Below are 13,737 nucleotides of genomic sequence, written 5' to 3' on the forward strand. Positions count from 1 at the left end.
AGGGCTGCCGTCAGCTCCCTCCAGGTGTCTCCGCCCCGAAAAGCTTTGGGGTCCCTAGACTAGACGGAAAGTCCCCAAGGCTGGAAGTGTGTCTTGTTTGCACCCCAACAACCGCCTCTGTGCTGGTGTTCAGTGAAGGTCTGCTGCAGGAATGAATGAATGGTCAAATGACCCTGGACCTAATGGGGGGGGCACAGAAACCCCCAAACGCTCCTTCTTTCATTTAAACAGTTCTCGAAGTCCTACGATGCTCACAGGAAATCAAACTAGCAACAAAGAGGGCTTAAGGCAAGGGAGGACCCATGCATTGATGAGTGGAGATGGGAGGGGGGGCCCGAAAGGAAGGTGGCACCTACTATGTGCCAGGAACTGTATGTCCATCACGTTGGTGGTTGGTTCGCCACCTGTTCCAGCCTTCTGAGCAGAATGGGTCTTAGTCCTTTGGTAAGCAGGTAAGTGGGTGAAGAGAACTCAACCTGAGAAGCGTCAAGGGGACTGGGGACAGCGACTGCGAAGTGTTGTCTTTTGACAAGTATGTCCCGGAACAGAGAACTGGTGGGGTGACAGTGAAGGACAGGAGAACTGTGAGGCTTCTCCTGGCAGTTGGCCTTTGAGAGGTTCCGAAACTGTGGGTTGTGAAAGAACTTGGTAGATCCCCTTCTTAGAATAGCTGTGGGTAATGAATCGGCTTCCCCCACTTTTTTTTTCCTTTTGAATATTCTTCTAGAAATATAAACAAAAGCCGGGTGTGAGAGCACATGGCTGTCATCCCAGCGGCTTGGGAGGCTGAGGCAGGAGGATTGCAAGTTCAAAGCCAGCCTCAGCAACTTGGTGAGGCCCTAGGCAACTTAGGAAGACCCTGTCTCAAAATAAAAAATAAAGTAAAAAGGGCTGAGGATGTGGCTCAGTGGTAAAGTGTGCCTGGGTTCAATGAAGGACCTCCGGCCTCTCTGCTAGGCCTCCTATAAAGTGACTCAGGCGTATTGAAGGTCAGACTTCACTTCCTGCCATGAGCCACCTGCATGGTATGGAGTGACATCCTCCTTTTACGGATGCAGAAACTGAGCTGCAGGCAGGTTGGTGCACTCTGCCCAAGATCACTCAACTGGTGAAGCAGAAGAATCAGAGTCAAGCTCAAGTTCGCCCAACTGAAAAGCCGGTGTGCTTCTCCCAGCCAGACAACGGGACCCTGATTTGATCATGAGATAACTGTGACTCTTTTCCTTCCCCCTACACCCCACAATGCCATCCCCAGCTCCCCGTCCCCACTCTGACTCCACATATGGGAAAGAGCTCACTGGCTCCTGGAAGTGGCCTCTGTGCCATTTTTATTGTGCAACTCTGTACATGATCTTTGTTCTTCTCAGTGCATCTGCGCAGTCCACGAGACCCCGAGGGCAGGGGCTGTCACGGCACAGTCCTCCACGGAAGGCTTAGCTGGCTTGTAGACAGTTTCTAGAGGAGAAGCCAGCTGGGGACCATGCCTCTGTCTACCTCATTTCTGCCCTTCCCTGGGATTTCCCCAGGAGCAGAAAGTGAGCATAGGATTAGTGGGTGGCAGTGGGGGTGGGGAGGTCCAAGGGACAGGGAAGACAAAACAGTGTCAAATCAATGCCAGGGCAGTAGGGGAGGGCTCAGGAGGGGATGGATGGTGGCAGTGTCTCCAGTGGGGGACACAGGGGGCTGTGCCATCCTGGACGGGTGCATAGGTGAATTTCCCGGGTGGAAAGGAGAATGGAAAAGGATCAGGAGGGTCAGGGTTACCAGTCCTGGGAAGGAAAATGGCTCTGAACCAGACAGACACAGGTTCTCCTCAGTGATTGTGTGTGTGTGTGTGTGTGTGTGTGTGTGCGCGCGCGCGCGTGCACGCAGGGAGATAAAAAGGTCCTGTGACTTAGCAGCTGAACAGCTGCAGCTGGGGACACCCTGGGGTTTCCTTGGCCGCATTGGCTCTGGGCACATCCAACACAGCCTGTGTCCTGCTGTCAGTGCTTGAGGGTCACATAGTCCACATCTTCTGGTGCCCGAGGCCGCTCCCCAGTCCCAAAATGAACGAGCTCCGAGTAATGAATCCCGTCATCCTCTGGAAGATTTGGAGCCACGTTCTCGTAGTCGCCCTGGGAAAGCCACACGGGGGTGAGCCTGGCCTTGCGATGGGGGCCAGCCTCCCTCCACCTCCCCGCCTTTGCCCTTGTTCCACTCGGGGAGGGAGGTCTAAAAGCCCACACAAGAGTCCCCTTGCCCAGAAACTGGCTGTTTTGGCCTTTGGACACAGAGGTCCCTACCCTGGCTCCGCCCATGTGTCCCCCAGATTGCATGGGAAATTCAATCCCCAGATTCCTATGCTAATGGTGTGTGGAGGTGTGACCTTTGAGAGGTGATTGGATTAATGGGTTGATGGGTGACGGAGAGAGTGGCTTTGTCATAAAATTGAGTTCTCTCTGGCACACACCCCCCCCCTTGCTGAGCAATGCCTGGTGCCACCTCAGAACTCTGCGGAGAATCTCCATTAGCAAGATGGCGCTCACCAGATGTCGTCCCTTGACCTTGGATCTCCAGAACCATGAACCAAAATAAATCCTTTTCCTTTATAAATTTCCCTGTCTCGGGTATTGAGTGATCGCAACAGAAAACAGAGTAAGGCCACAAACCTCCCCCAGCCCACATCTAGCTTTAGCCACACTGACATCCACCCAAGTCCTTCCCCTGTGGGGCTCCCAGCTGAGACCAGGACCCAGGCCCCCCAACCTTCTCAGCCTTGGCCTCTTACCACATGACACTTCTGCACCACTGAGTAAGTGTCTTCATTATTTGGCAGAGGTCCTTGTGCTTCTGAGGGGCCTGTACCTCTGAGAGGGAGAACAGATGGAGAGCCATCAGTGAAGTGCTTCCTGTGAACTCTCTTCCTTCTCCCGACTCCCTGAGTCCCCCCAGCAGCACCCCAACCTCAGCCCTTTTTGGAAAACACAAACTCGCTGTCTTCCACGAGCCCCATGCACACAGTAGGGGCTAATAAAAAAATGTGTGCCGGATGAATGAGCATGCATGTGTATGAGTCACCGCGCCTTAGCCTCCGTGACAAAGGTTGGCTCTGGGCACACATGCTCTTGGCTTGTAGAAACAGGTTCCGTTGTGGGGCCTGTTACTTAACAGAGGTCGTTATAGAACAGGAATGAGGTAATAGGTAGATGGTGTCAGGAGGTGCCTGACACAGAGCTAGTCCACTATTTCCCCCCTACATCCCTCCCAGGCTGCAGGACCCACCCGTCCTGTACCCTCAGTACCCAGTTCCCGGTGTGTCAGTCTCCGGAAAGCGCAGAGTAGCATAATTAATGCTGTCTTCCATCATCGGATTGTAGCATCCCAGGGAGTGGGGCCCTTCAGAGAGAAGGGTCCTTCTAACCTGGGAGAGAAACAGGATTGCAGTTCTGAGTCTCTCTCCCCACCCTCCCCCAGCCTCTGACCCCACAGAGGACATTATTTTGGTACCAGGGATTGAACTGAGCAGCACTCGGCCACAGAGCCATATCCCCAGCCCTGTTTTGTATTTTATTTAGAGACAGGGTCTCGCTGAGTTGCTTAGTGCTCGATTTTGCTGAGGCTGGCTTTGATCCTCCTGCCTCAGCCTCCTGAGCCACTGGGATTACAGGTGTGCACCACCACGCCCGGCCCCAGAGGACTTTTGATCACTTTTCTTTAGCTCTTCACCTCGGTTCCTCACTCCATTTTAAGGGCTGCCCTGCATTTGATCTTCCTCCCATCCTACCTTTTTATTCCTCACAAAGAAGCTCCGACCATTGGAATTTTCCTGAGGCCCCTGTTGGCTCCGGGTCCTCTTCCAGCTAAGGAGAAGAGACGGACTTGGTGGGGGTCAGGGAATGAGAACAGGACCCTGTGGATTCAGGAGACTGGAGGCTTTGGGACTGAGTAACTGGAAATGGGATGAGCCAGGGGAGGGGGCAGCAGGAAGAGCTCACTTTTGCTGAAGCTTCACCCCCCCGATGACCAGGATGAGGATGGCCAGGCAGATGCCAATTCCCATGGTCGTTCGCCTGCCGATGGTCTCCGGGCTATCTAGTAGAGAAAAAAGTCACAGGTTCGCTCTGCACTCCAGCATCCTTGACTTATCTCTGCATCCAGCCCCCGTTTTTCTTCCCAGCACATCTCCTCTGTGCATGGGAGAGTGAGGCAAGAAAGATGGAGAAGGGCCCTTGGTTAGGAGAAGGATCTCTGGTTAGGAGGAAAGCGCTGTCTTTCTCCCAAGCAGGAGTTTTCTGCAGGCCTGGCCCTCACAGAGTGCAGCATCCTCAACCTTCTAAACAAGTACAACTTTCCAGGCGTTTTGGACACACTATCAGCCCTTAAAACACACTGGTTCTTCGACTCAGCAATTCCACCTAGGCATTTGTGTCTTGTGCCTATCCAAAACAAGGGTCTACCTGCTCAGCCTTGAAGAGGGGGCTGGGGAAACTAAATGGGCAGCATCCATTCAGGGGACACAGTGCCACCCTTAGAAAAAGAGGCAAGTCTCAAGTTGTCCGAAAAAGTGGAGACCCAGGGCATGGCGTTTCTATGCAACGCGCCAGTTACGTTTCCTGAGAGAGGGACCAGGCAGGAGCTCACGAAGCCTGGAAGATAGGTGCAGCCTGAGGGAATCCTGGACAGAGGATTCCCTGTCCAGAAGGGGAGGTAGATGGAGAGGCTCCTGTGAAGCAGGACAAGGCGATTGCTCCAGCGGTGGCAGCAGGAAGCTATGGAGCAGGGAGTGTAGCTGGGCTGCGCTGGGCAGGAACTGGGAGGGAGGAAGCGGACTGTAAAGACTGTGATCTAGCAGCAAAGGCTTAGTGGGTGGGAGGAGCTTCAAGCGCAGTCAGCACCAGAAAGGAGCCTGAGAAGAAACAGAAAGGGGCCTTACAGTAGATGGTGAGGGTGCTGGGGGGTGACTCGCCCTCGCCCAGCTGGTTGACCCCCTTGCACCAGTAGGAGCCCGAGTGCTCGACCTTCACAGGATCCAAGCTCAGCGTCTGGCCAGAATGCTGGAGGTCTTGGTTATTCCAGTCAAACCAGGTGTACTGTGAGATGGGAGGGTTGGCATCGCTCTCACATGTCAGGGCTGCCTTTCTCCCTTCCATCACTCTGTCTCCCGGGGTAATGGACACCCACAGCCTCCGAGGTGCATCTGAAAGGGGGAAACAAGTCAGGGTCCAGGCAGCTGGTCTCTGGGTCTCTGCTGGTCTCCACTCTCAGCCTCCAGCGCCAGCCACTCACATAGCACTTGCAGCCTCCAGGCCTCAGATGCTGACTGTCCTATGGAGTTTTTGACCAAGCAGCTGTAATTTCCAGCATCTTCCGGGGAGACGGAGTCAAAGTTCAGTTCTCTTCCTTTTGCTTCCAGAAGACTTCCGTTTTTCTTCCAGAAGAAGTGGACTTCTTCCGGGTGGCTCTTTGAGAAGTGGCATTGAAGTCGGACCTGGTTCCCAGCATGAATCTCTGACAGGGAACTGATCTGCAGGACCTTCACCTCCTTGGGAGCATCTGCAGGGCCAGGGCTCATGCTGACCTCTCAGATCTCTTCTCCCTCTGTTGTCTCCACTACTTCCCGTCCCCTTGGTCTCAAGGCCTATCTCCCACCCCTCAATTCTCTGTTGAAGACTGTGACCCAGGTCCCACCTCCTCGCCCTTCCATCCCAGATCCCGTGGGGCCACCTCCCGGGTCCCCCCACCTGTCACTCACACTGGACATCCAGGTCGATGGGAGAAGCTGGCGAACACCACTGGTTACAGGCAGAACAGGAGATGGGTGGGGTGTCCCAGGCAACGTTCTGAATCTTCATCACCTCGTGGGATGGCTCATTCCACAAGCCTTGAAGGCTCCACACAAACCGGGTAACTGTTGGGTTACTGGAGTTGTACCTACAGCGCAGGGTCACGCTGTCTCCTTCGCGAATCCGTGTGGGGCTCTCAATCACAGTGGTTACCCCCTTGGGGGCATCTGGGAGTAGACCAGAGAGGTGAATAAAGGAAGGCCAAGCCATATGCCTCTTCCTGACTGAACCCCCGACCCACCTGCCCCTGTATTCACACAGCTGCTCCGTGGGGGGAAATCCCTGCTTCTCTGTTGCACCTGTGTCTATTTGATCCTGCCACAGAAAGTTGTGTGGCTGCGGCTGCAGGCCTCGGTGTGCCCCTCCTGTCCAATGGGGTCCTGAGAGGATCACACCTTGCAGAATTCTCTCAAGGATGAGCTAAGAGGACGCCTTAGAGCAGTGCTCAGTAAGCCACCCATCAATGCCAGGGATGCCGCTGTTATTGCATATCCGGCCTGCCTAGAGTTTGGGGATCCCTACCCATCATGGGACATTTCAGGGCCCACAGATCTCATGATCTCAGTGACTCAACTTCTCCAGTGCAACCCTTAGAAAAGAGGTAAAAGAAGTTCTACCGATGGAGAGGTAATGAGACACTTGCTCCAGTTCTTGAAACTTTCAGGACCTTTTCTGGGACCGAGCTGCTGCCTGGCGCCAAGTCTCTCTGTTCCTGATGGAGCCCAGCATCGGTTATGCATTCATTCAACAAACATCTGAGCACCTGCCAAGACTCAGGCCTTGGGCTAGGTAGATGCTGGGAACACAATTGTGATCCCTGACAAACTTGTGTCGGAAGAGCCTGGCTTCTGCCTGTTCTCCATTCTAGGACCCGGGGACCCCCTCTGCCCCCTCTGTCTTCCTCCTCCCCCTACTTTCCTCTTCTCTCCCAAGAACCAGAGGCTCCGTGACTGCTCACATTGGACGTCCAGCTCGGCTTCCTGGCCAACCTGTCCAGAACCAAGCCTGTTCTCTGCCACGCAGGCGTAATGCCCTGCATGCCCAGTAAGGACCTGGGTGATCCAGTATTTCTCTTCTGTCACTCCTGGCACCTCCTTCCCATTGTGATACCAGGTATAATTTGTTGGAGGAGGGTTGGCCGGGGACGTGCAAACCAGCTCTACTGACTGTCCCTCCTTAGCAGGTGTCTGGTGGATGTAAACCTTGGAAACTGTCGGGGGATCTGGAAGAAGGGGCAGAGGTGAGGCGAGAGGTGAGGGGAACCCTGTGACATGAGCAAGCAGCCACTGTCACCTCCACCCTCAGCTCCGCGGAGGCTCACACAGCACATTGAGGGCCACTTCTTCCGACATTCCTAAGCCTATGTCATTGGAGGTCTGACAGCGGTACTTCCCACCACTGTCCTTGGTCACTGAGGACAGAGTTAGCCAGAGATTCTTCTCCCCCAGGTGGGTCCCGTCCTTGAGCCAGGATACAGTGCCATGCTCTGGGTTGCTGCTGGTGACCTGGCACGTCATGGTCACGGACGCCCCTTCCATTACAGTGGTTTCATTGGGAAAGACCTTGATCTCCAACTTCGGGGTGTCTGGAGGAACAGAGGGGTGATTGGGGAGGGGACTGGGACATGTGTAGTTCCCTTGTGGACCCAGGGGACTGTCAAAGCCTCCTCACTCCATTCTCCTTCCCCCTTCTCCACATGTCCTCTACTCCCTGGTCCCCACCTGCATCTGCCAGGATTCCTAACTGTCATTCAGAGCTTGTCAGTGCCTGCTTGAAGCCATCGGTGGATTCCACACTTAGAATCAAACCCCAAACATGTTCCACAGTGCAGGAGACCTAGAGTCCTCTCCTGCCAGGTGGCCCTCGAATGCTGTGAAGTCCAACCTCTCAGGCCCTGGGCCTCATCACACACACACTGGGGTCTCACCCCGCGGCTTTTGTACCTGTTCTTTCCTCTCCCTGGAACCCCCTTTACCTGCCCCAGTCTCTCTCTCCATTCAAGGTCACCCTACACATTCACCTTCTTCAGAGAAGTCCCCCTCCATCCCGTCACCCCCCAATCCTAACCCTGCTTTATTTATTTTTTTCTTAAGACACATACTACTCCTACAACTAGGTTCTGTGTTTCTTTGTTCATCTATTTCTCGTCTGCCTGTCCCACTGCAAGGCCAGCCTCATGTGGGCAAGAACTGGGCTCCCTGCTATATCCACCCTTCCAGCTGGCGGCCACTGTAGGACCCGGCACCTGGTAGACGTGCAGTGAATATTTATTGAATGAATGAATGAATCAGGCACAAAATAATGATATGAAAAGAATTCCCACAAGGGGTGAAAGAGAGACCCAACCAGATGATCCCACACCACGGCGAGGATGGATTGTTTTATTTCTGTTAGGCCAAAGCGGAGGCTGAAATGAATCTGTGTCCCGAAATTCCAGGGCTGAGAGGGGAGTGGGGGGAGAGAGGCCGGGCAATGCCACGCTGCAGGTGACGGGCAGCAGATGGATTGTGCATCCTTCTGTAAGGTAAGGCTCCTCTTACCCTTCGGGGGCTCGATGGGGCATTAGGGAGAAGGTGGCAAGGACTGCGTCACTCCCGTGGGAACATGGTGTGTGGGGGGGACTCACGCTTCACGTTCAGCTGCACCGTCTCCTCAGAGAGCACTTGGGCAGAATGCCACACCTGGCAGGTCAAGTTCTTCCCGTGGTGAGTCCACTCCGGTTTCCAGTCGATCTGGCTCTTGGTAGAGACATTCTGGGTGGTAGGTGAGGAGGAGATGGTGGAGGAAGCAGGGGTGAAGGGGAGCCCCTCCAGGACCCACCGCAGTTCAATGTCATATCCAAAGCAGGTGAAGTTCAACAAGCAGGTCACAGTGACAGTCTGGGACTCCTGAAGTTCTGGAGGGATCTGGATGCGAGGTGGAAAAGGAGATTCTGCAAAAGAGTGGGGACAGTTCTAGAGGCCTGGGGACCTGGATTCCATCCCAGTCTTTTACACCTGTATTTAGAGGTCCCGTTCCAAAGAACCTGGGCAGGAATCCTTATCAGCTACCTCTTGGCTCAGTTGAGATCCTCTCTGTCGTTCCCTGGGGACCTTGAGCCTCTCTGGGGACGTATTTCCCATTTCTTTCTCTCTGACTTGCTGATGTTTGCTTTCTAAATGGCTTTCAAGTTCATGACTCTCTCCACCGCTAGGTGAACTGTACAAGTTTAGTTCAATGTGTATTTCTTAGCTTTGGTGACACCTTTCTATTTGTTCAATGGCTTCAATATGGGAGGCACCCAGGCACCGCGTCCTTTTAGTAGGTGAGCGTGTGTACAGGGAGCCCCTCCCCAGCGGGACCACCCTTCAGACAGCCCTGTCTGAGTGACAGCTCGCCCCCTACACACACGGCTGCTTAGAACCGACCACCAAAGAAACAGGCATGACATGACCACTCTCGCCAGGGCAGAGGTCCCTTGCTGCGTTTGATGGGTCACATCCACACCCTGCCCGCGTGTCATCCGGCCTTGAGAGGTTAATTAGAATTGGTCCCCAACATTAACACAAGGGGAGTTTTCATTTGAAAATTCATCTCTCCATCAAAGACCAGAAGCTCCAGCTACCTGGAACCCAGATGGCTAGAATGGGCGGGGGCGGAGGGGCAGGGACAAGTGCTCACGCTGCAGTTGGCCCATCTGACGCTGCCCCATCACATAGCTAGGGCATCCCTTTGCCTGACCTCTGCAGGGAACTCAGTCTGTGACTCCTGTCCCAGTGGTTGATTCTGTCTAGCCCCCCTCCTTATTCTGAGGTAAGCAGACGCCATCCCCCAAGGCCTTACTAGAGATGCTGAGGTTTACATGGTCCATCCATTTGTCGTCCTTTGTCATCATCCTCAGCCCCAGCCGGCCGCTGTCATTGACATACAATGACTCGATGCTCAGGGTGCAGTTGCTTTTTGAGTCTCCCAGGAACCGTACCCTTCCCTGCTGAGAAGGGAACTTCCAGTCCACTGTGTTATTATAGAGGACAGTCCCCACGTAGCGTTTGGCGGTTACGTTGTACTCAGGATTGTGGAACACGACAAGCCTGTCCACTCGCGCATCCGCCTTTGGGATTTGGTAGGTGCAGGGAATCCAGACGCAGGCCCCTTCCCAGGCATAGAAGGTGTCGGGGTGTTTGAAGATCCACGGATTTGGATTAGAGAAAGCCAAATATTCTGAAACCCATGACAGTGATCAGAAAGCATTATTTAGGGCTACGGAGAGCTTTTGAAGGAACAGAGTTCTCTCTGAAGCTAGAGGGAGACATGGGGAGACCCCAGAGGAGCAAGACCAAGAGAGGGAAGCTTCTCTCTCTGTGTGTACACCCTGCCTGCCCGCCCACCCCACATTTCCTCTTCTCTGACCCACATCTGTCCTCTTTCTCCAGTGCCCACTGGCTGACATCCCAGAATCCAGGTACCCGCCTGGGCCACAGCCTTACCCAGAAGCAGGAAGAGATAGGGACCGAGGAGATGCATGATGTCGTGTCTGGGCTGGAGCCTGAGTTGGGAAGAGTGTGTCTTTGAGCCATCTGGTCACCCACTTCTGGCCCATCCACACCGAGCTCTGACCCCTTGCTCCTGATCCTGGGGGCCACGTCTGGTTGCATTGTGGGGATGTGGGACTTGGATGCTCATGGAGTCTTTTCTGGGTATGCTGTGCTTCTCCCTCAGCCCAAGAGCTTCCTTCCCTCCTTCTTCCTTCTCCCTCCCTCTCTCCCTTCATCCGTTCATTCATCCATCTATGCTTTTCTAAAATTCCTGCCCAGTTCTCAGGCTCAGAATAGAGCAGATCCCTAGGCATCTTGAAAGCCAGGCTCCCAGGTAATGGGGAGCTCTCTTGGGGACTACTGGTGCAGGACCTTGCACAGGGGGAAGACATATTTTGATTTGAAAGACCAGGAAAAAAATAGTCATTCCAAAACCAATAATGAAGTTCAAAAGCCAAGGAGAATATTTACAGAGAGCTGGAAGGTCTCGGGAGGAGACCTGCTCATGCGTCCCAGGGCTGAGTAGGAAACATCAGTCAATCAAGTGAGGGCAAAGGTCATATCTTGTCTAAAGATGACGGCTCTCAATCCAGCCGACTGTTGTCTAGTGGGAATCAGCATCCCAGCACTGTCTGACCTTCCAATGTTTCAGGAGAAGGAAGAAGACACATTTGCACATTTAAATGTCCCGCTTTAAAAACAATACACAGGTTCCGGGGCCTTTGTGCTATAATTCTAGCAACTCAGGAGGCTGAGGCAGGAGAATCGTGAGCTCAAAGCCAGCCTTAGCAAACTTAGCAAGGCCCTGAGCAACTCAGTGAGATCCTGTCTCAAAATAAAAAATAAAAAGAGCTGGGGTGTGGTTCAGTGGTACAATTCAATTCCTGGTAAACAAAACAAAACAAAACAGAACAATAACAACAACAAAAAGTCCAGTACACAGGGCTGGTCAAACAAAACTTATCTGTGGGCTGGAGGTAGCCCAATGCCACCAATTGGCAACTGATATTCATTCTCTCTCTCTCTCTCTCTCTCTCTTTCTTCCCTCTCTCCCTCCCTGTGCAATAACCTTACCCTCAACCATTCTACATTTTTACACAGAGTTAAATTGAAGTCCCTATTTATATGGTTATGAACTCTGTTCTGGTCCCCAGAGAGCCAGCAGGATGTGTCAACCGAGTGTGTCTCCGGTGTCACCACAGACCCTGGCCCCTTCCACCAGCCCCACCAACACTTCCCACACAATATATCGCATCAGTGGCCGGCTCTCTGGCTGTTGATCTCTCCAGGCTGCAGGGTACAGGCTCTGGGGTATTGGGTGACTGGTGACAGGGGAAAGCTAGGCTGTTGCTGAAGGCAGGAGGTGCACTGTCCCCAGGTGTCGGGGTTGGCCTGGCCTGGGCATGGATTAGGGGTGAGGGGATGGAAGCCAGATCAGATCCTCCCAGGCAAAGCTGACCTCAGTTCTGCAGGCGTTAGCAATGTTTTATACAAAAAAAAAAAAAAGTCTTCAAAGTCAGCCACTTGGGAAAAGCTGAGCTTAAAAAATTAAGTAAGATTCTTTACTGTAGAACATTCTGAATCTTTTAATAAGCTCTATATACATCAGCAATCTCCAGACATGGGGGCCAGAGTATAATATATTACCTACACTTCTTTGGCCACGGGATCATTTTACCTTTTCCACCAAAAGCTTCACAAAGTCACAGGGCCATTTTCTGAGAGATAACTTTGAGTTCCCCTTAGGTGACAACAGGGGCTGGGCCATTGTACCCCTCTGGCGGCACCCACTAGTCATGTTCTATCAGGTCCTGGCTGAGTGGGAAAGGGACACAATGTGTGCCCACCTAAGGATCTCCCGACAGTCTCTGAAGCATAAGAAATGGGGACGCAGGCCAGGTGTGGTAGCATATGTCTATAATCCCAGCAGCTTGGGAGGCTATGGCAGGAGGATCGAAAGTTCAAGGCCAGCCTCAGCAACTTATTGAGGTCCTGAGCAACTTAGCAAGATCCTGTCTCAAAATGAAACATAAAAAGGGCTGGGGATGTGGCTCAGTGGTTAACCACCCCTGGGTTCCATCCCTAGAACAAAAAAAAAAAAAAAAAAGGAAGAGAGACCCCAGCCCTATAAGAACTGTAAGGCTAAAGGGGCAGGTGTGTGGAAACATGTCATTAGGTTCAAAAGGCACCTGTCCAGAGCTGCCTGCTCAATAAGGGCCAGATTAGGGCTTTGTGGGACCTCTGAGCCAGCTTTCCAACTCCATCATTCCCTCCTGAGCATCCAGGGACCCGTTCCAATCTCAGAAGACTCACCAGACCTGGCCAGGGAGAGCTCAAACGCAGGGTCTGTCTACAACCTGTTGCCATGCAAGCAAGAAAGAGGAAAGGAGGCCCCCCCCCCCATTCCCAGCTCTGGGAATTGTGCCCAACACATAGTAGCCTCTCCATACTTGCTTTGAAGCAAAAAAAAAAAAAAAAAAAGAAGAAGAAAAAGAAAAAACAAAATGAGGCTTTTACCTGTCTCCTCGTGTCTTCCCTCCTCAGAGACCCTGGCAACTTCTGCAAGTGAAACAGGAAGTACACTGAAGTCTCCAACGATTGATTTTCACTCTCCTTGGCCACACCTCCTGCCTCTCATGACTCTGAGGGTGACCAAGAGGCATCATGATGTGGAGAGTAGGGAAAAGAAACAGTGGAAGGAAGGTGGGCCTGGGGTCAGATTGAAAAGGGGCACGTCCATCTCTACGGTCGGGTCTTAGGGTCAGTGGACGGGTTTTCTGTGTCAAATTTCCAAGCTGGTTCCTCTACCACTCTTCACATCCTTGTGCTTAAAGGTATTTGTAGTTTGGGGACACTGTCTGGTTACAGTCATTCCCATGACCTTCCATTCTGGACAGAAATGGCGGGAAATCTGCTCAGTGACACGGGAAATCTGCTTCTGAATCCCCAGGGTGGAGGGAGGAGCGCGTCGCCATCAGGAAGGAAAAGGCGATCTCGCATGAAGTGTCGCCGAGTGGGAAAGTCTCAGTACTGAAACCTCACCACTTTTATCAAGTTTCTTGTTTTTGAGTATCTCAGGAGCAGAACAAGATAGCAGCCAAAACTATGCAAATCCTACAGATGATTCAAGAGGCTTCTGAGAAGTCTTCACTTTGACACCACTGTGCGTTAAGGGCCACTGGCCAGAGGAATGGAAACTGAAAGAGTAAAAAACAACTTCTTCAAAAAGTAGTGCTATTTTTGAAAGATGGAGTAGGAGGATAGTTGTCCCTTAGAATCTGAGGGCGATTGGCTCCGGAACCCCTCAGAGACCTGATGAACCCAGCCTAATTCCGTCTTAAGATTGGGAGCCATCTCGTCACAAAGTCATGAAAAGTTAATTTCTGTTTTACTATAAA

General features: G+C 52.7%; 1 protein-coding gene across 1 annotated transcript; it reads right to left on the reverse strand.

The window, feature by feature from the left end:
* Positions 1-1,847: 1,847 nt before the first annotated feature.
* Cd22 (CD22 molecule) lies at positions 1,848-12,891 on the reverse strand. Its single transcript, XM_026391271.2, has 14 exons — positions 12,857-12,891; positions 10,292-10,350; positions 9,648-10,025; positions 8,452-8,757; positions 7,147-7,410; positions 6,784-7,047; positions 5,735-5,992; positions 5,269-5,535; positions 4,916-5,179; positions 3,978-4,074; positions 3,767-3,842; positions 3,285-3,403; positions 2,771-2,849; positions 1,848-2,117 (listed from the first exon to the last, which is right to left on the reverse strand). Exons 2-14 carry the CDS (start codon positions 10,326-10,328, stop codon positions 1,986-1,988), a joined length of 2,541 nt encoding a protein of 846 aa, XP_026247056.2. The 5' UTR covers positions 10,329-10,350; positions 12,857-12,891; the 3' UTR covers positions 1,848-1,985.
* Between the last annotated feature and the right edge of the window lie 846 nt (positions 12,892-13,737).

Source organism: Urocitellus parryii, chromosome 15, assembly GCF_045843805.1.
Source record: "Urocitellus parryii isolate mUroPar1 chromosome 15, mUroPar1.hap1, whole genome shotgun sequence".
NCBI classification, from domain to species: domain Eukaryota; kingdom Metazoa; phylum Chordata; class Mammalia; order Rodentia; family Sciuridae; genus Urocitellus; species Urocitellus parryii.